Below are 21,782 nucleotides of genomic sequence, written 5' to 3' on the forward strand. Positions count from 1 at the left end.
GCGGGCTGCGGGCTGCGGGCTGCCGGCTGCCGGCTGCTGGCTTCGGAGCTGACAGCTGAGCGCCCTCGTCAGCCCGCGCGTCCAGACGTCGTCGGTGCTGGTGCCCGAGGCGCCTCCCGCAGGGAGTCCCCGCGCCACCGCGCTCCTGCCTGGTCCGCAGCGACAAGGAACCCGGGACGTGCGGGGCGGCGAGGCCCTGCGGGGCGCCCCCCAGCGGCGGCGCGGGCCCCATGGCTGGGCCGGGCGGAGCGGAACCTGTGAAGTGAAGCCTTAGGGCCGGGAGCCTGAGCGCGTGGCCGGGGCGCCGGCTCCATGGGCAGCGGAGCCCAGAGGCACGATGATGGACGTTAACAGCAGCGGCCGCCCGGACCTCTACGGGCACCTCCGCTCTTTCCTCTTGCCAGAGGTGGGGCGCGGATTGCCCGACCTGAGCCCCGACGGCGCCAGCCCGGTGGCGGGCTCCTGGGCGCCTCACCTTCTGGGCGGGGTCCCCGAGGTGACGGCCAGCCCGGTGCCCACCTGGGACACAACCCCGGACAATGCTTCTGGCTGCGGGGAACAGATCAACTACGGCAGAGTGGAGAAAGTTGTGATCGGCTCCATTCTGACGCTCATCACGCTGCTGACGATCGCTGGCAACTGCCTAGTGGTGATCTCCGTGTGCTTCGTCAAGAAGCTCCGCCAGCCCTCCAACTACCTGATCGTGTCCCTGGCGCTGGCCGACCTCTCCGTGGCCGTGGCGGTCATGCCCTTCGTCAGCGTCACCGACCTCATTGGCGGCAAGTGGATCTTTGGCCACTTTTTCTGCAACGTTTTCATCGCCATGGACGTCATGTGCTGCACAGCCTCGATCATGACTCTGTGCGTGATCAGCATCGACAGGTAAGGGTCGGCCGCTCATCCCGGGGTCTTTCCCGAGAGGTGAAGCCAGACTTCACCGCGGGACAAAGGGCCGCACTTAAAACATCAACCCAACACATGAGCCCTGACACCAGCCAGGCGACTTCAGTTACAGCACAGTTCATACACGTCTTAGAAAGAAGAGCCCAGAAATGTTCTGGTTTACTGAAGGGAAGGTTTTAAGATCAAAGTAAGAGTACTTGAAGCATTAGCTGTTCCACCAGGGGGTGGGTCCCTGGGTTTAGTTTTTACAGGATGAAGAACAGCTCTTGCTGTGAGCCTTACAAAGTCATTTTACTTTAAGAAATCAATAGAATGAAAGCTACTTGCTATCCCAGTTCTAGGAGCTGCTGTCCAGGCCAGTGAATGGACCTAAAGATGTCAGAATTGAGGATCCCTAAGTCTTAACATTGTCTATTAAGACGGTTGCAGTTTCTAAGTGGCTTTCTTTTGGAAGTCTGGTTTCACTGTTTGGCAATGCTGTCTGTCTCCTGCAGACTTGCTGACTGGAACCTTACTCCCTGTCTGAATGGTTGATTCTAGCCTCTCATCGTATTTCTTGGGAATTTTCTCGTATGGACCCCACTGGAGTAGTTGAAACAGAGGCTGACCATCTGTCAGGGATGTCGGAGAAAAAATTCCTGGCTAAGGTGTCAGACTGGACTAAGAACCCTCCCCCCACCAGGGTTTTCTTCATACTCTAGGTTTACTGGATGATTTTGCAATGGAGCTGGTCTTTGGCCCCCTGAAATACTGTGCAGTTGACAACTTGAAGTATGGTCCCAATGCTCTTTGGCCATGGGACAGCTCACTCTTTGTTTCTCTTGAAACTCAAATATTGAATCTTGATATTCACACTCAGAATTCTGTTGGTGTTTTAAAACTGGCCCAGGACTGGTATCCTGTTGCGCTTAATGGTACAAAGAAATGCCTGCTTATTTTCTTAGTGGACCTGTCTAACCTTTAAATGGTAGCCCTTTCAGCACAGGAGAAATAATCAATGCCTCCATGTTGAAAATGACAGTGCCTCAAAGGATGCTCTAGCATGAAACCGAGATTTTCCTTTTTTTCCTCCCTGTAAACACTGGTTTTGACATTAGTTGGTACTTAACATGCCCTGCTATGTTACTGTTTGATCAGGCTTTATAATTACTGAATACAGAGAAGGGTAGGCAAGGGAATATTTTCAAGGAAAAAATCACATGGTGGTTGCATGTGGTTGAAGATATATTTTATAAGAGTTTGAATCCTGCCATTTTGCACATCATTGAAAGAGCTTCTGATAGCAAACAAGGAATTATTTTTAAGACTAGAACATGAACTGCATATATGAGAATATCAGCTCCAAACTTGACAGCTGAATTTCTGTAGTTAAGAGCGACAGAAACATATGTATTCACAATATGGCTGTGGCAACTGGAACTGGGAGAGTACACTTGATATACATAGTAAGTATATCCATGAATTATAAGCACAGGAATCTGGCTGCTTAGCCAACCATAATAGTGCTTTTTGCATGAATGGACTCTTTTTCAATGGAACTGAGTGTAATAAAGCACATAACAATTTGTGCTGCAAGTAATGCATTTATAGTCTTGTCCTTTCATTTCATAATTGGTGAGTGATAAACATCACAATGTGCTAACTTGTTTCTAAAGACAGCCAGTGTTTCTGTTCTTCTGGAAGCATTCAGGTTTGGCCTGGACCACCCTGAGATTCCTGTACATGAGCTAAAGGATTTCTTTTTTCTGGGCCTGTGTGACTTAACAGCAGCAGGAATTTTTTGAATACAGGCGTAAGGTTAATCCTTCTTGGCAAGAGTGTCTTATTTCTTTAACTATATCCTTGTGAATGTCACAAATTGTGATAATACAAAGATAGAGCTACTCTATGTTAATTTTTTTCCCTTGGCGAATTGTGTTTAACATTTATTTTAGAAGGTGAATATTTCTTTAGAAAAGAAATAAAAAAAATTGATAACACTGAAAGATGCACATTGCTTTTTTTCCAAGGACACACAGAACTTAGAAGAAAAAAGGAAAATGTCATTTGATTTCAAAGTTCCATTGTAAAATATGATCAATAATTAAAAATGTGCTAAGAAAATAGAAAAAAATTAATCATCATTCATTCATTTACTCATTTCTTCTGCTTATTATAGATTCCAGTCTGCTTTGTGCAGCTTAATCCAGAAACAATTTTCCTGCTTTTGTGAGGTTTTGGATGTCAGTTGGGCATGTAACCTGTCCTGAATGGATAGAAATCAAAAGCCTTTGGGTTTTTGTAACCTCTCCTCAACATAGTGAGAAGTTTTATCAGCGCTCCCCTGGGTAGTGTGGTGCCATTCTTCTTCACAGGCTTCAGCACTCCCAAGCCCACCTTTTGCAGATCATGACTCAGGTTCCTGGAAAGAAAAGCTGTCATTAAATGGGAACTCCTCTATCTTTCCACCACCAAATGATCTTTCCTTCTTCTGCACCCTTTGGACTGTCTTCCAGTTTAAAAGCAACAGGACATTGTGTCCCAGCAAAAACAAAACCACCTGCCCTTCTTATCCAATCCCTCTCACCTTGAGGAGTTTCCCCCTCCTTTTTGAGCTCTCATCAGTTCTTTATCTTCAGTTTTTCTCTACTGGATCAAGCCTGACCTTCTATCCTTAAGGGCTAGGACTCACTTCCCCTCCACGTCACAGCTCAAAGGACGGGTCTGCTCCCTTGCCCTCCCATGGATGAACTTGACACTAACCATGTCTGCAGCAATATTCCAGCAGGTCTTCCTAGTTTCATTTCTCTCCACTCCTCATCCCTTGTCTATAGAGAAACTAGAATGATTAGTTTGTTTAAAAAATTATTTTGAGATCAAATTTGTCTATAATGAACAGCACAGATATTGAAGCTACAATTTGGTGAGTTTTAACAACTCTATACCTATGTAGCTAACAGGCCGTTCTATATATGGAATATTTTTGTCATCTCAGGAAGTTTTCTTGTTCCTCTTTCAGAATGATCTTTTAAAAATAATAAAAAATTGCCTTTTATATACAGCTTGAAAAATGGAAAACAATTCTACAAGCTATTTAGGGAAGCTTGTCTAAGAGTATAGAGGAATGGAGAGCATCATTCCTGAGATTTCTGCTGGGGTGGTGGAGGTATAATCAGGGAATAATCAACATATCAATTATATTAATTATGTTTTATCTTTTTTTTTTAAAGATTTATTTATTTGTACATACAGAACTGGGGTACAGGCCAGAGGCTCAGGGGTGGTGAGAGGCTTCGCCAGAGACAGAGTGGGGAGCAGAACAGGCAGATCAATGAAGTACACTGCTGAGGGGAGCAGCGGGCTGGTCAGGAGAGGTCTGTCAAGGCATGTGGTCACCTCCAGGGCAGGCAGGAATCGAAGTCATGTGGAAGTGGCTTTAGCTTCTTAGTGCTGTGCTTATCCTGCTGCGCCACCAGGGAGGGCCATGTTTTATCTTTTTTAAAAAAGATTTATTTATTTAAGCATACAAGAACTGGGGTACAGGCCAGAGGTGCGGGGTGGGGTGAGAAGATTTACCAGAGGCAGAGTGTGGAACAGAACAGATGGATCTACTGAGATACACTGCTGAGGAGTGCAGTGGGTGAGACAGGAGAGGCCAGTGGGTCACCTCACTGGCTGGGGATTGAACTTGTGCTTCAGTGGCTACAGAAAGCTTCATAGTGCTATGCTTTAACTCTTTGTGCCATCAGGGAGGGTCCAGTAATGTTTTGCCTTTTAATCTTGATGGCAGATATGGCCTTATTTTGTTTCTATAACTTTCTGTATGTCTGAAGTACATATAGGTAAGTGTAGAGCTTGATAAATTTCCTTGGATGTTTGTGGACTGTCAGATCAGGAAATGGAATATCATCAACTTCCAGAACTTTCTGTTTTTTCCTGGCTCCTAATACTTCCAAAGATAACCATTGCTGTGACTTCTAGTGTCATAAGTTATTTGGCGCAGTTAGAATCTCATATAAATGGAATCATGTAATCTGGCTTCTTTTGCTCAAAGTAGTGTCTGTTATCCATCCATCTTTTAGCCTATTTTTTCCCACTAAGTATTATTTCATTGTATAAATATGTCATAATTTATTGGTTTACCTGTAGATCAATGAATTGTTTCTAGTTTCAGGATATTACTAGTAGTGCTTCTATATATTTAGTATACTAATACTGATATTTAATAATGCTTCAGGTCTAATAGTGCTTCTATTTATTTGTGTACAGGCCATTCTGTGGACATGTTTTGATTTCTTTTGGGTGAATGCAGTACTAGATAGTAATACAGTACTAGGTATACCTTATTGTGCTTTGATTCTATGTACCTCCTTACACCTTTAGTGTAATTGTTATGCATTTTAATCCAGATAGTTTTATTGCTTTATTTTAAAGCAATCATATTTATTCTTATTTACCTACATGTTTACTTTTTCCACTGTTCTTATTTTTTCAGTATTGCCATGCTTTCATCTGAAATCATTTTCTTATGCCCAGTAAGACTTTTATTAGACTTTTATTTTATTTTTAGTGAGAGTTTGCTGGTGACAAATCCTTAGTTTTTAGTGGTCTGAGGATATCTTAAATTTGTCACCGTTTTGAAGGATATTTTATCTTAGTATTGAATTCTGCACTTGGGCATTTTAAAACATTATTCCATTATCTTCAGGTATCTGTTATTTCTGTTGAAAAATTAGCCAACATTATTATTCCTGTGAATGCAATTTGTCTTTACTTTGGGTTGTTTTTAGGATTTTCTTCTTATTTTATAAGTTTTTTCTATGAAGTACCTTGTTCTGATGTTACTATATTGTTGTTTATTTGGTGTCAAACTTGCTGGGGTTCTTAGTAATTTTGTAATTGTTCATTGAAATCTTATAATTTTTTAGTTATTTACTAGTTTTTCCCATTCTTTCTTCTGCCTTCAAATTCACATACATTAGACCTTTTTATTCTTTGTTTTCCATTTTACTTTTTTTCTGTGCTTTCAGGTTTGAAAAATTTTGATCTGCCTTGCACTTTATTAATCATCTTTTATGCTGTGTCTAATCTATTGTTCAGCTTTATTGATTGAGTTCTTTATTTCACATTTGATCCTTTTTATTGTTTATCATTTTGACAAATTCTCCACCTTTTTATCTAATTTTTGTAGTTAAAATTTAAAGTGTGTTATAGTTCTTTTTCTGCTACCCCCAATATCTGAATCACTGGTATATGTGTGTGTGTGTGTGTGTGTGTGTGTGTGTGTGTGTGTGTGTGTGAGAGAGAGAGAGAGAGAGAGAGAGAGAGAGATGTTTTTTCCTCTGTCTCTTGGTATGCCTCGTAAATTTTGATTATATATTTAATATTTTATATGAAAATTTGTAGATGTTGTGGATAATGTTATTTTCCTCCAGAGAAAATAGCCTCTAAGCAGGCATATTGGGGGCTAAAATCCACTTAGGGGTTGAGCTGACTGTAGGCTGTGTTTCAATTTTGATCAAGCTTTATCTGTACTGACATTTCTTTCTAGGGTGTAACTTTCTTGAATTTCAGCTCAAGACATGGGATACTTGTAAGAACTTCTCTTAGCTAGTTTGAAACCCAACTTTTTTCTCCTCACTACTGTGAGGTTGTTAAAACTCCCACTGAAAACTTTTTGTGGCTTCTTGTGGCATCTTAGCTTCCTGCCCAAATAGCTTCAGAAGTCAACAAGTATTTTGTAGAAAATACCAGTTGAGTGTTGGTTTTCAACGCTTGTCCTAGCTTACTTGGATCTTGTCCTTGCAAATCTCTAATCTTTGTCTTTTTATCCATAAGATACTATCAAAAGTTCTGGTATTTTTACTTCTCTATAGTTATAGCTACTTTGCCCAGGTCCTCAAGTCCTTAATTCTCAACTAGTTTGGGCAAAGGTCCTAAGAGAGGGAGAAGCTGCAGGTATGGCTCACCTCTCTGTGCTTCTCTCTTCTCCAGGAGTTTGTCCTCTCACTTATGGCCTCCTGGGTGTTGCAACAACTTTGTGATGCCTTCAAACAAGTGTGTGTATGGCTCTCTCAGTGTGTGTGTCTGTCTCTCTATGTGTGTATTTATGCTTTATCCAGTTTTTCTGATTGTTTCCAGCAGAAGTATTTGGTCTGTATCAAGCTACCCATCATATTTAGAAATGGATGTGTGCCTGAGATATTTTAAATAGATACATATGTAGAAATAGAATAGTATAACTAAACTGCTGAAACCCTTCATTGACTTTTCATCTTGCTTTGAACAAGATTCAAACTCTAGCTCATCTGTAAGGTTACTGCTGATTCCTCCTTTACTCCCCTGCACATTGTACTGTACTTCATCTAGCTCTCTATAGTATTGTCATATCCACTTTTTCCAGTTTTGCTATCATGCCAGTTCTTTCCTGCATGAGGTCCATCCCATGCAAACCCATCAACTAATATATTTGTGAAACTAATATATCATGTCTGAAATTCTATACCCTACTTGTGATTTTTTTTTTTGATCTAAAGCTGGAAAGCTTCAAAGTGTTTAACCTTCTAGAATGATAAGATTTAAAATGTTTGAAAATATTGGCAAGACTGTATAGCAAAGAAAACTTTGATGCTTTATCAGTAAGATTGTGAGTTGGTGAACCACTTTCGTAATGACTTGCCCTTATCATATAATATTGAAGCAAATTATACCATGGCCCTTTCATTTTACTGCTAGGTATATATCAAGGAGGTTTTTGTCATCAAGACTGTAGTACAAGAATATTTATAATAGCCACAAACTTGAAACCCCGCAAATTTGAAATAATAGACATGTGTATCAGTTGAAGCATGGGTAACCGGGTACATTTACACAATATGTGCATAAGAACTGCCTGGAGAGCTTTTTAAACCTAGATTGCTCTGCCTCACCCTAATAGTTCCTGATTCAATAAGTAGCACCCAAAAATTTGCATTTCAAACAAATTCCTGGATGATTCTGCTGCTCTTGGTTCTGGGACCTTAGAGCACTAAGGCTGCACAACAATAAAAATGAACAAGACTCATAAAAATGAATCTTACAAAACAATTTAAACAAACATATTATACAAAATTTGAAATATATTTAAATGCAAGAATATAGCATGATGAATATAGAGTACCCAGCAATCAATTGTGGCCAGCTTATTAACTATGTGCATTGCAACACCTTCCTTCCTCCTAATATTTTAAATAAAATTTCAGCTGTCATATCATTTCACTCATAAATACTCTGGAGTTACAGACACAATGGTGGACAGAAGCAGCAGAGTTCAAAAGAACATTTATACATTCCATTCATTTAAGTATTTTGAACACATGACATTTAGGGACATATACAAGGGAAATATTAGAGAGGAAAGGAAGTGAATGGTGTAGGAGGATAGTTATTTCTTGTGGGTGTGGATGTGGGGGTGTGATTGGAGAGGCACACGCTGAGAGGGTGTGGTGTTCTGTTTCTTCACTGGAGTGACATAGAGCGTCCATCCTATAGATTACTGTTGAAGTATCCTTGTGTATTGCAGGTGCTTTCCTGCCTACGTGTTATGTTTTACAATAATAGGGCAGGCATGCTCTTTTGTGGGTGACATCTGCTGAAGCGTATTTGGATTTACATCAAATGTGTGGGTCATCTGAGCAGATGCAGCTATTGTCTCGATGGGTCTGTCAGCCATTTCTTTTTAGTTTCAGGTGTGAGCAGGGTCATCTTTGGGTCGCTCACGGTTATAGGAACTCATCTGGATTCCTAGCCAGAGCTGTCATCCCCACTCTGACAGTGTCTGGCTGAAGCCTGGCCTTCTTGCCAGGTAATATGACTCACTGGCTTCCATGGTCTGACTTCTGCTCTTGGCTTTGATTCTGCTGTGATCAGCAGAGCAGGCTGCAGGTTCTGGCTTTTCTGGGTTGCCTTTCTCTCTGAAGGATGTTGTTCTTGCTCAGTTCTAACAGGAATTTTCAGCTGGTAGAGTTTATAGGATCCCCTTTCAGCTTTGCTAGGAGGAAGTGAAAGGGAGAAGAGGTAAATGCATTTTTGTATAGGTTTGTTTTGTTTTTGTGGTAACAACTGGTTGCAAACTACTTGGTTTCTTATGTTGACTGACAGGGTGCAAAACATCAGGGGAGAATTGTTCCCAGTCACTTTCTACACACAGGAGTCACCAGTGATCCTTTATCCCCCACCTATGTAGAGGAACAGGAGGAGGGAAGTGATTTGTCCAAGGTCATACCACTGCATGGGTGGTCCATGATGGAATACTTCTCAGCTATACACAAAAAAGATGATCCTTTGTAATCTCTGATAACATGGGTGGGACTGGAGGGCACTGTGGCTGAGTGAAATATGTCAGAAGGAGAAACACAAATTCTGGATGATTTCACTTCTATGCGGAATATAGGGAAACAGAACAAAGGGTCAGATAAAATCAAATCAACAGGCCCTAGAAAACTGGCTGTGGTATTGAAGGTATAAGAGGGGGGGGCATAGACTCCCTGGTGGCGCAGCGGGTTAAAGCACTGCACTAAGAAACTAAAGCCACCTCTGCATGAGTTCGATTCCCGCCAGCCCCGGAGGCGACCACATGGTGAGGCAGACCTCTCCTGACCCGCCCGCTGCTCCTCTCAGCAGTGTACTTCGTCGATCTGCCTGTTCTGCTCCCCACTCTGTCTCTGGTGAATCCTCTCACCCTCTGCATCTCTGGCCTGTACCCCAGTTCTGTACGAATAAATAAATAAATCTTTTTTTTTTTTTAAAAGAGGGGGGCATAGAACACTGTAGGAGGGGACACAATGGACTGTGGTGGAAGAATGTGGGTGCCTTGGAGTGGCTCTTACGTGGGGACATGCATCTGAGGAGGTGTGATTCTGTGCCTCTGAATCATATACTGTTGTAAACTAGTGTTAACATATTACACACACACACACAGCTCATTCAAATGCTGTGTATTACTGTGTATGTATATTTAAGGAAATAAAAGAAAGTTGAGATTTGGGCATAGTTTTATATGGGAACATGGCCACCCAGTATAGAGACTATATTTCCTCATCTCTTCTGCAGGCACATTACTAAAATTTGACCTAAGAGATGCTAGTGGAAGTATTGTGTTCAACTTCTCAGATAACTGATGTATTTCTCTTGTCTTCTTCTGATGTGAGATTGGGTTAGAGCTCTGGCTATTATCTTGAAAGGGGTGGATGGCCAGGGCCACACTCAGGAAGGAGGAGCAGTGTGCTGGAAGACTCCTGGGAGAGGGAGTCCATAGCATGGCTGGAACCTACATTCTTACTCATTATTGGACTATCACTGATTGTCGTTTACATGCAACAGGACTCAGTCTCAACTGCTACACCTGCTTCAGTTTTCTTCCTCCTACCCTCACTCTTTCCCTCCACAGTTATCCTCATAGGCTTCCTGAGACATTACTGTGTCAGTATCTTTGAGAAACCGTTCAGGATTAAGTTACCATTGTGAGGGGGCCTTTTGTGCTACACAGATTTCTAGGGACTTTGCACATGTTATCTCACTTAATCTTTGTAGTGCCCTTGGAAGGGTGTTATAAACATCTGTCAACAAGTGTCTCGGTTGACCAAAGACTGTAAATTTTTTTTTTTTTTAGGATTTATTTGTGCAATCAGAACTGGGGTGCAGGTCAGAGGTACAGGGGTGGTGAGAGGATTCACCAGAGACAGAGTGGGGAGCAGAACAGGCAGATCAATGAAGTACACTGCTGAGGGGAGCAGCAGGCAGTCAGGAGAGGTCTGCCTCGCCATGCGGGTCACCTCTGGGGCAGGCAGGGATCGAATTCATGCGGAAGTGGGGCTTTCATTCTTAGTGCTATGCTTTAGCCTGCTGCACCACCAGGGAGGGCCTGAGACTGTAAATTTGTAATTATCCTGTAGATAAAGAAGCTGATGAAATACATGCCATGTGGCAGGAACCACATCTGAATCCAAACCCATAGGTATTGCTCTCCATCTGTAGTCATTGCCTATTACCCAAGGAGATATTGTTAGTATAGCAATACGCCCTTATATAATTAAAATCCAGCCTTAACACAACTGAGTTCACAATAGGTGTCCTTCTTGAGGACTCCTCCTTTTCAACAATATGTTAGGATAAGACTAACGCTCTTATTTGTTTCTCTTCCCAGGCTCGCATCCCAGTAAATAGCATCAGTCTGCACCCATTTCTTTGCATCTTAGAAACTTCCTACACAGCCCCTCTCTCACCAGCTGATGGTCACTGAATCCTGCTAATTATCCCTCCACTTTTCCTCCCAGCACTCAACCTTAAGACCCTATTTTTCATTTGGACCACTCAGAGTAACTGCCTATTCCTTACATCTAATCTTACCTCTCGTTAATACAGAGTACACCTAGATGCACATCACAATTACCCAGACAGTTAAAACAATACCAGTGCTTAGGCTCCACCTCTGGAAAATCAGATATACCTGGCTTGGGTAGATCTGGACATCAATGTTTGAAAATATCCTCTAGGTGATTCTATTGTATAGCCAGTGAGAGACTTCCTGAGTTTGGGTGAGCATTTAAAGTTGAAATAGGACTGTATCCATGGTTCCCAAACTTATTTGCACGTTAGAATCACCTAGGAACCTTCAAAAAGTCAAATACCCACCTCCAGGCCATATGCTGACCCAACTATTTAAAAAGCCCACTCATCTCCAGACCATATACAAACCCAACTTACCCAAAAAGTCACTCATCCCCAAGCCATATGCAGACACAACGAATTCACGTTCTCTGTGGATAGGACTCAGTATTCATTCACATTTGGAAGCTCCCTTGCTTAGTCCTGGAGTCTGTCTTCTGTATCAAACTTTCTGATGGGCTGCTGAGTTCCTCTGCTCTTGGAATAAGATCTTAAATCTTTAATTGACCTCAAATATGTATAACTTGACCTCTGCCTATCTACCTAGCTCTGGGGTCGGCAAAGATTCTTCTGTAAAAGGTCAACATGGAATGATTTTAGACTTGTGTACTCCCTGATCTCTGTGGCAGCTACTCAGCTCTGCCGCTGAAACCTGAAAGAAGCTGTAGACAATATGTGCCTGCATAGGTGTGACTATTGTCATAAATTGCTGTTTACGGATGCTGATATTTGAATTTCATATATTTTTTAACATGACTATACGTCCTCAGGTTTTATTTCCCAACAATTTTAGAATATAAGAACCATTCTTAGCTGGGGAGCTGTATAAAAATAGACTGGGGCCAGATTTGACCTTGCTGGAGTTTACACATTTCTGTATTAACTTGATTCAATCAATTCTGTATTTGCCTGCCTGTCTGTCTGTCTGTCTGCCCACTGATATGTCCATCTGTCATCTACATGCCATTCACCCATCTCCTCCCCATTGTCTTCTCTTCTCCCCTCTCCCCCTGACAGCTCTGATGTTCAGAACCTTCACAGGTCTTTCAATTTTTCATTTCCCTCCTTTCTCACCTCTTTAACTCCTCCTCCACCACACTCCCACCAGAACACTTTTTTGCTTTTTTTGGCTGGTTAATTTTTACCGCTGTTCAAGCAGTTCCTTGATTAGATGTTATTGTCTCCTGGATGCATTCCTGCAATCCCCGTATCATCTTAATAGTCTTATAACTCCCTGCATTCTTCCTAGCACTCCCCTCAATTTGTAATTAGTGGTTTGTGAAATTAACTATAATGAATTAATGATTTGTGTGTCATTTGTATATTCTGCATGGCAAGACTCGGCCCTGTCCTGCAGATTGCATCCATAGCGTAGTACTTGGCTCAGTTAATCTTGTTGAGTTGACTGAGGAAGGAAGAGAAGGACAGGGTGGGTGCCTCTGATTCCCAAGTGTCTGGCCTTGACTTCTTACTCTCCAACCTCCTACGAAACATTCTTCTTGGTGACAGCAGAGAAGTTTACTTGGGAAACCAAACTAGGTCCTGGAGATTAAGGAAACAGAGCACTGGGAGAGTCCCTAAGGGGCTGTCCCTTTAAGGCATGGGAGGCTGATGAGTCACTTTTCAGCTCCCTGGGCAGAACACCAGCATTAACAAAGCCCTAGCGGAGTGAAGGCCTTGGCAGGTGGGAGCCAGAAATTGGCTCTTTATTATCATCATTGCAATGCCACGGTATGAGGTGAAAATGCTGGCAAAATTGACAGTCCTGGAACTTCTTTCTTTCAGAGAATAAATCTATTTTTGACCAAATCTCTGAAGGAAACCTATAGATGTCAGGCATGCAGACCATTCCCAAAAAGAGCATCAAAACTGGCAATCATAAGGCCATTTGTTGAATAAGAGCCATGTGCCAGAGCCAGGGCAAAGGGGTGTATGGGATTCAGACCAGTTAATCTCCTTGCCCACAGAGTGGGCACTTTTATCCCTTCCCACCCTCCCCCATCTGGTAAGGAAAGGGAGGATGTTAGAGATTAATTACTTCTTGCCCAAGGGTGCACAGGAAGACAATAGGATCAGGATTGACTGGGGAATGGTTTGACTCCAGGTTTTTTGAGACTGGCTTTGTGAACATTTAAGAACCACGTCAAGTAAGTAGGTGTTTTCTTCTGTCTTTCAGAGCAGAGGGCAAAGATAATGAGAATTGTTATCATAATATGAATCTCCATTCATAGTCTTTAATTAAAACCCCTGGGGCCAGGTGTGTTTTGGCATTCCACAATATTAGGAGTGTAATTCAGGTACAGCATATACTGCACAGCATATTCATCAGGGTCTGGAGCTGCATCCTTTAATGTGTGATTATTCACATTTCATACATGGAGAAATAATGACTAAGATAATCTATTAGGTCAAGTCACATTTTGCTGTGAAGTAATATCCTTCTCCTATACTCATCTTCATTCCCCAGAATCTACATTCTGGTTCTTGGAACTGGTAAATATGATACCTTACATGGCATGGGGGTGGGAGGGAGGATTATGGTAACAAGTGGAATTGAGGTAGCTCATCATCTGGGGGATTAGCCATATGAGCTCAGTGTAATCACAGGGTCTATAAATGCGAAAGAGGGAGGCAACACAGATGTGACAATGACCCAAGTCACCCTTGCTGATTAAAGATGGACGGGACCACACGCGAAGGAGTACCAGCAGCCTCTACCGACCCGAAAGGCCATGAGTGGCTTCTCCTTAGTCTCCAGAAAGGAGCCCAGGCTACTTGCCCTTGACTTTCACCTCGGAAGCTCCACTTTCAATCTTCTGAGCTACAGAATTTAGGACACCACATTTGGGTTGCTCTGAGCTGCCACATTTGTGGTAATTTGTTGCAGCAGCCATCGCAAACTAAAACAACCAGTTTAAGAGAAAGGTCTGATTCCAGAGCTCCTTGTCAGGTTCTGAATGCAGAGTTGAGGACCTGCATAAGGTCATTTCACATATTAGATAATATTGAATATTGTGACAATATTTACCAACATATGTTTTACTTAGTCCTTCCTCACAAAGCCTTACGTGAGGCTGCCATTATTATCTCTACTTTACAGATGCAAAAACAGAGGTTCTGAGGGTCTGAAGAATATTTTGAAGCTCACAGAATAGTGACCCTCTGACACTTGAAACCGTGATTGTTTTTGTCTCATAGTATCTGCTTTGTCTTAGACAGACTCTAAGCAGTTATTCTTATCCAGATTTGAAGGTTGGGGGCTTGACCAGCAGTGAAGTTTAGTGCCTGGTGCTGGTGTCAGGGTAAGCATGATGATAGATGAGTTTGACCCAGACCCTGGAGTCAAGAAACCTGGCTTCGAGTACCAAATTTAACATCAATAGTTCTGTGAGCCTGGCAATCTCATTTAACTTTTTGAAGTTCAGGATATTTACTTATAATAATAATATCCTCCTCAGCAATGAAAGATCATTGATTGGGACAGGTGATCTTGAGCAGTATGTCTGGTTAAACTTCGTGTAAATAAATATAAGCAAATAAATATGTAATCATTAGTAATGTGTGTATTAGTATTTTGCTGCTCTACTTAATATGAAATGCATCATTTTGACGAGTAGAGCCAGATCTATGCAAGAGAAATTTAAACCATTCTCATACGTTGAAAATTGTAGAGTTAAAGGGATGAAATCAACTCTCTGTCTCGGTACACAGGGTTCCCTTCTCTTTTAGTGGCAGCTGGAGGTGCTGGGTGTTGAGGACACTAACAGCTCAAGTATTCTGCATAAGTCTGTCTTGAAAACAGAACAGAGAGAATCCACCTGAGCATCTGGCCTCCCTCTTCTCCATTATAGGGTTACAGGTTCAAGACAGCTCCATTTCAGCCCAGCCCTTAGCTTTTGGCTTAAGGTTAAGGTGACCACTTATGGAATATTAAGACCCATCACTTCACAGGTTTAAGATAGAATCTGAGTAGTGTGTGTGTGTGTGTGTGTGTGTGTGCGCACACACATGAAAGAGGGATAGAGAGAGAGAAGGAGAGGGAATGGAAGAGAGAGGAGAGGATATGTTCATGAGCAAGCTAAAGGAAATGGTGGAGGGGGGAGATATAAATAATAGCAAACCCTTTTGTTCACCTACTAGATATTTATGTATACTGTGGGGACACAGAGATGAATAAAGCCACAGCCCTGCCTTCAAGATGTTATTTCACTGAGTCTAAATTAGGATTATCTTATTCACATATCAGAAAATTTGGAGCTTTAAAAAGTTAGGCTAGAAATATCACTTTGCACTCAATCCCTATTGATATCACCTTTCTGGAAGAAGTTTGTGAGTCATTTAGCCTCTGGTTGCAAATAAGTAAGTTTGTGTATTTCATCGGAAAAACCAGGTACTCGTTTTTGTGCTAAAGAGAGATTTCTTATTAAGGACTGCTGTGATGGTGGCCCTAGGTTAGAACTGAGTGCATATTCTTCTGATGTCAAACTCTGTGGCTAAGAAGCTGTGGGCCTTTGGGAGAATGTCTCTGGTGCACCTGTTTGGAGACCTTTGTTTTTGCCCGTTTAGCTGGTTTATGTCCTCACTTTTATCGTGGCCTCTGTTCTGGCTCAAATTCCTAAGCATTCTGTATTTCTGGGCATTCTAATAATATTTTCCACTCCTTCAAAGAGAGGCAGTGGGATGTCTTTCTTCCTTCCAGGGGATTCTATCACCTGGGACATCAAGCAGAACCATTTACTTAAAGGGGGCTATCAATATTTATAGCTAAGCCTGGGGAGACCACAGCGGCATGCTCCGATCCATCCATAATCAGTCTGGTCCACTCGCCTGAATTTTATTTTGGGAAATGTATATTCTGTATGTTTGGCATGAAAAAGTCTCTGATATTTCCAGTAAGTATCTTTGAACACTCTTGTGCTGATATGTATTGTAGTTTCCTACTTGATGGTTTTCTGACTCCTGCAGGCTCCTACCATTCTTGATTCTCCTTTCCCAAAAGGTGATGGTCCTTTATTAGCAACTTCTCAACATAGCAGAATCGCCTTTTCTTACTATGGGAATCCGAGAGGGTTCATCTGTTCACTACTTCAACATTTATTGATTATGCAATCACCGGTCACTCTTTCATATTCTGCATAAGGCATGTAAAGTCTTTGTTCTCTTGAATCTTATATTCCTATAAGAAATAGTCAAGAAACATAAAAGAAACAGATTAGTAGGCAAGCAACCATGGGAGAGTTTGAAGTCTAGGGTGATGTGATCTGATTTTTTTAGAACTCTCTAATTCTGGGGCACCTTATTTTGGGGAACCATAAGAAGGCAGTGAAAGGGGCCAGGCAAGTCTGGGATGAAAGGAGCAAAATCAAAGTACAAATCAAGATAATAGCTGCCATTGTCAGCCTCTCTGTTGTCTCTCACCCACCTGCCTCTTCCAAGTGTCTCCAAGTCTCTCCTTCCATGTCTTCTTCCCAGAAGTACCAGGATGCAAGATGAGCAATAGGAACCAGAGCTCTGCTTTCTTCTACATTTTTCTTTTCCCTTAGCTCACCTACCTTTTGTGTTGTATAGCTTCATGTGGGAGCTCAGCCCCACCTATCATCAAGAGGGGAGGGAAACATGGTGTCTTCCCCTCTTTATGAAGATGTCTTTGTCAAGTAGTGAGGATGGAGAAAAGTGGAGGGATTCCAGATTTGTCTTGGAGGTGTTATCTGATGAACTGTGTTGGGGGTATGGGGTGGAGAAATATAAAATATGACTCCTGTACCTTTGACTTGAGCAGTTCAGTAGGTGGTGAGGCTGTTCACTGGTTGTGAGGCAGTAGAACTGGAGGTAAAACTCAAGGATTCTCTTTTGAATTGCAAGTGATATCAGTAAACACTTAGATGTAAGACTCTAGAATTCCAGAGAGAAGTCAGGAGTAGAGATACAACACTGAGTTTTATGGTAAATGATATTTAAAACCCTTATAGTGACCACAATGTTTTACCGACAGCTCCTCATCTGGGAGTCAGGGAGGAAACTGAGATCCAGCTCTGTTTTGGCTGCATAGCAGCCTAATGATAATTATGTACATGTCTTACTTAAATTGCATTAAAGCAGGCAAGAACTATGACTTCATTTTTCACTTCTACTTCCTAGAACTTACAGAGTTGGCATGTAGTAAGTACTTAGTCATATTAGTTGAATGAATGGATAGATGTATTTATGAATATTCTACTAGAATAGAATCACTTTAGGTTCAAGATCCTGTCTGATTCACTTTCAACAGGTTCATATATGCTAGTTGGGAAGCGAAAATATTCCAGAATGAATAAGTGAGTCTGGTAAATTTGGGCGTAGAGTACAGAGGCTTAGGTTAGGGAAGGTTAGAGACGGGGCTATTTGCACTAGGATCCTTATAGACTGAACTTTGGGGCCCAAGGGCCAGAGAAGTCTGTTGAGGCACAAGCCAGGGGACAGGATACAGATTTTGTCTCTGTGGTCTTATATTTGGCAAGCCACCATACTTTATCTCTACACCCCATTGCTCATAGGATGGAAATATCTCTATAGAGTTAATGTGAGCAATAAATGAGGTCATATCCATAAGGAATTTAGTCTCACATACAACATCTAGTAATTGAAAACAGTATTATTATTATTAATATTGTTCAACATTGAACTGTGCCAGGGACTTGAGTTTTAGCAATCATTCAGGATAGCTCTTTGGGGTGCAGAGTTACATCAATGGGAGGACTCATGGGTGCTCTTCCTGACTCTCTATTCCTCTTTCATCTTGGAAGGAATAAGTGAATCAAGTTTACCTTGAGGAAAAGTCTATATGGGGTACTGCCAGGCTGTACCAAAACCACTATGCCCTACTTATCTATTGATGGTAGAAATAGGAATACAAGTCTATTCCTCTAATAAATTCAGATGCTGCTTGAGGCAAACCCGGGACTTAAATTCATGCCTGGAGGTGTGTTCAGTGGATCATTCAGCAGCACAATTATTTGTATTTTAGATAGTGTTTTAGCTATAGGGGAGGGAAAGGTTTAATGGTGCTCACACCCATTATTTGTGTGTTTCCTGTATACTACAGGAAGTGCAAGGGCTGCTGCCATTTTCCCAAATAAAGCATGTCCTCCTTGCATCTGTGTCCCAGGCTGTGTTCTGTCCTCTGACTGGAATGTCTTTCCCTTTTCTGCCTGTTTTGAAATCATGCTTCAGGATCAGCCAACATGTCAGTTCCTGGGAAGCTGTCTCTGCCATTTCCAAGTTGGCTAGTTGTCTGTCCCAAGCTCTCTGCTAACACCCTGCCTGTTCTTCTCTTTTCATTATGCTGCAATATACTTGCTTATATTTCTGGGTTCTTCACACACCAAATACTGAGGTTCTTGGAAACGAGAGCATTTTATTTATCTCTGCTTCCAGCTTCTATTAACAGGTGGAAGAAGGTGCTGAATAAATATTTGTTGGAGAAGTGAATGAATGAAGCAAGCAAGAAAGCAACAGTTGACTGAATTGGGTCTTGGGTATGAAATGAGGAGGCAGTGAAAATGAGAGACATAAGTTACACTGTTTATGTTGTAGTTCACTTCAGTAGGATCTTGTTTCTGCCACCTAGCTTTCAGGAGCATTTTTTTTCTATGACTTTGAAAGCACAGTTCTATTTTGCATGATTTATGAAGACATTATGGATTCCATTTCCACAGTGTTCCGTCATTAGTGTCTCCCCAAGAGGTGGTCACTATAATGAGAGATTTACCTCTGTAGCTATTACAGAACAGTTCTAGCAGCCTTACAGGGTTAGCTTTGAAGCCTCAGGGTCAAGAGTTAACACTGGAAATATTGTGATGGGATCTACTACAGCTATAGTACTTCAAATATATCTGCACGAGATGGGTAATAATGTGATGAAATCTAACCTTGTCTTCAGAATCACTCATTGCTTTTTGTGGGGTGAGTGAGAGGCATCTGTATTTCTATGCTGGTCCTATTTGATTCTGCTTCTAAGGAGTAGCACCCATCCTGGCAAATTCCTAGGAGACTATTTTATTCCCTTCAAATGCTTGTATGTAGCCTAGGGATAGATTACAATGACCTCAAATTCTTCCCATTCATAAGAGCACATCCCTTTTAATTGTGACTCTATAGCTCTCTTCATTTTCTGTCTAGTCTAGGATTACAACTGCTCTGGTTAATAGGGCTTTGGCAAACATGATGCATGCAGGATCCTCTGGCTTAATGCTCCTCTTGTCCTGGAGGGCAGCTGCCAGTCAGGTGAGTAACATACATTACTCAGCCATCATAGACCACATAGTCAAGAAAATCAGCTGGGGATGAACTGTACCTGGACCACAGCTCCCAGATGATCCACAGACTAGTAAGCTGAGTCAATGGCTGGTATTAACTATAGGATTTTGGAGTAGTTTGTCACAATGTAAAAGTTAACTGCTAGCGAGTTTTTCTTTTGGACTCGATTCTGCACTCCCATTTCAATTTGTTCATGTTACAATACAGTGTCCATCATGTTCTCTGCATACTTGTTTATGAGTCTACCTTCCCAGCAGAGCTTGGATGTTCCACGGGCAGGATCAATGTCTGGAGAACTAATGGTTTGTCTACCTAAGCCAACCCAGGGCCAGGGACTGAGAATGCAGCCCAGAAATGCACCCAGGCAGATGACCATGCCAGTCGGTTGCCCTGGCTTTGATTCTTGGCATGTGTCATCCCTGGTATACCTTATTTCTGCCCACTTCCCAGTGTTATACAAAAGCTGTCATTGGATATATTGTTGATATTTTGTATTTTTACATTCTCTTTATTAGTTATGGTGGTCTTTTCCACATCATTATAATAGCTTAGTGTATTTATAGATAATAGCAAAGTCCCCCACATTTTTTCCCCTATTTTTTTACACATGACATTATATAGTCATAAAGGACACCAGCCAAAATAAAACCTTTTGATAAAAGCCCAAATTTCCTTTTTCTAAATTATGTTTTTCAAACTGCCTTATATGATGATTGCTTTTTTAAGTTGGATTATATTATATTTTAAATTTGTAAGGTTCATGTTTTTAAATGAATAATTTTCCATTTCACTTAAGGTGATAAACCTCAAAAAAAAATTAATGTGTACCTTTATAAGAATTCCTGCTTGATTGTTGACATTTTCAGAACCCTAGAAAGTTGTGTCAATGAAGGGAAAGGAAGATAACTCAGGCAAAAGTCTTTATCCTCAACAATTTTTTTAGGTACATGCTTAGTGGAGGATTAAATGTTGTCCTATCTCAGGCAGACTGGCCCAACCTACTGACTGTCTCATTGAATCTTCCCAACATGGGATGATCCCAATGGTTACTACCTCCATTTTCCACATGAGGAAGTCTTAGTTAGCATTTAAGCTACCCAGGGTCAGAACCTGGGATCAAGTGTGAGTATGGCTGATTTCGGAGCTGGTATCTTAACTCTCACATTTCACAGAGAAGGGGCTGGAAAAGAGAGTCTGTTGTTGACAGATTGTGTTATGTTTTTTAAAATGAAAATCAAATAACATATATAGACCTTGATAGTGTACTACAGGCCTGATATCAGCACCTTGAAATATCCTGCACAGTGATAGAGCAAGGGCTGACTTGGCTGTGTGATGGTCCAAACCCAGTCTCCATTGCCTAGAGCATCCAGGCCTGGCATGCCACAGAGAGGCCACATTCACCAGACTAACAGAATTCAAGACTGCTGAAATTGGAAGGGACCTGTGTTAGTTCACATTGCCAGGCCTACTCTCTACCCTTCTCTACTTCTTCTTCCCTAGGAAATTGATGACTTCCGGTTCATTCAATGGTAAATCCAAGGCAGGCCACTGAAGAGAGACCCTGCCCTTCCTGTAGGGTCCCATGCACTGTCTGTGTCCTCCGTCAGGAAGTCACTGTTCTTCTCAAAGTTTCCGTGGTACATGACTCCTTTTTCCTTTGGACCTAGGGCACTGATTGTCTCCTATTGTTGCATTCTCCTCTGTGGCTTCTCTGCCTTTTGCCCTTACATCTGTAAACAGTCTCTGGGAAGTAGCCTGATAAAACTATGCTCTCTGTTTCTTCCTGGGACCCTGATTGGTATACTGTAGAGCTGATGCAGTACAGTCTATAGAGTCCTCATATTCTGTAAAGAGAAAACTGGAGCACAGACCATTAAGTACCTACCAGAACAGCCTCACACCTAAGAGACAGAACCAGAACTTGGAAGGTGCACTGAACTGATTTACTGTCCAGTGACTCTCCCACACATCCAAGTGAGGAAAGAAGTGAATGGCCCAGCATTTGTTGAGGCAGTTATTTTTTACACCTCTTCCTTTTGTGGGATTACTTTGTTGGCTCAAATCATCCTGTAATGACTTTGGCCCAGGTCATTGCTTAACTGTACTTAGGCAGCTTCTTAGTTCTGACTGTTTTCCCCTCTTGGTTGCTGCAGAGTACAGAACTATCTTAAACAGGC

General features: G+C 41.8%; 1 protein-coding gene across 3 annotated transcripts in view; it reads left to right on the plus strand.

Moving 5' to 3' along the window:
* The first annotated feature begins 99 nt into the window (after positions 1 to 99).
* Positions 100 to 21,782, plus strand: part of HTR7 (5-hydroxytryptamine (serotonin) receptor 7, adenylate cyclase-coupled) — a 69,537-nt gene continuing 47,854 nt past the window's right edge. For all 3 annotated transcript variants that reach the window (XM_004680637.2, XM_012723488.1, XM_004680636.2), the window contains exon 1: positions 100 to 882. In XM_004680637.2, coding sequence (XP_004680694.1) covers positions 338 to 882 — 545 coding nt within the window. In that variant the 5' untranslated portion in view covers positions 100 to 337. The remainder of the gene's footprint in view (positions 883 to 21,782) is intronic.

The sequence above is a fragment of the Condylura cristata genome, unplaced genomic scaffold (assembly GCF_000260355.1).
Source record: "Condylura cristata isolate star-nosed mole 26May11 unplaced genomic scaffold, ConCri1.0 scaffold00011, whole genome shotgun sequence".
Lineage (NCBI taxonomy): Eukaryota > Metazoa > Chordata > Mammalia > Eulipotyphla > Talpidae > Condylura > Condylura cristata.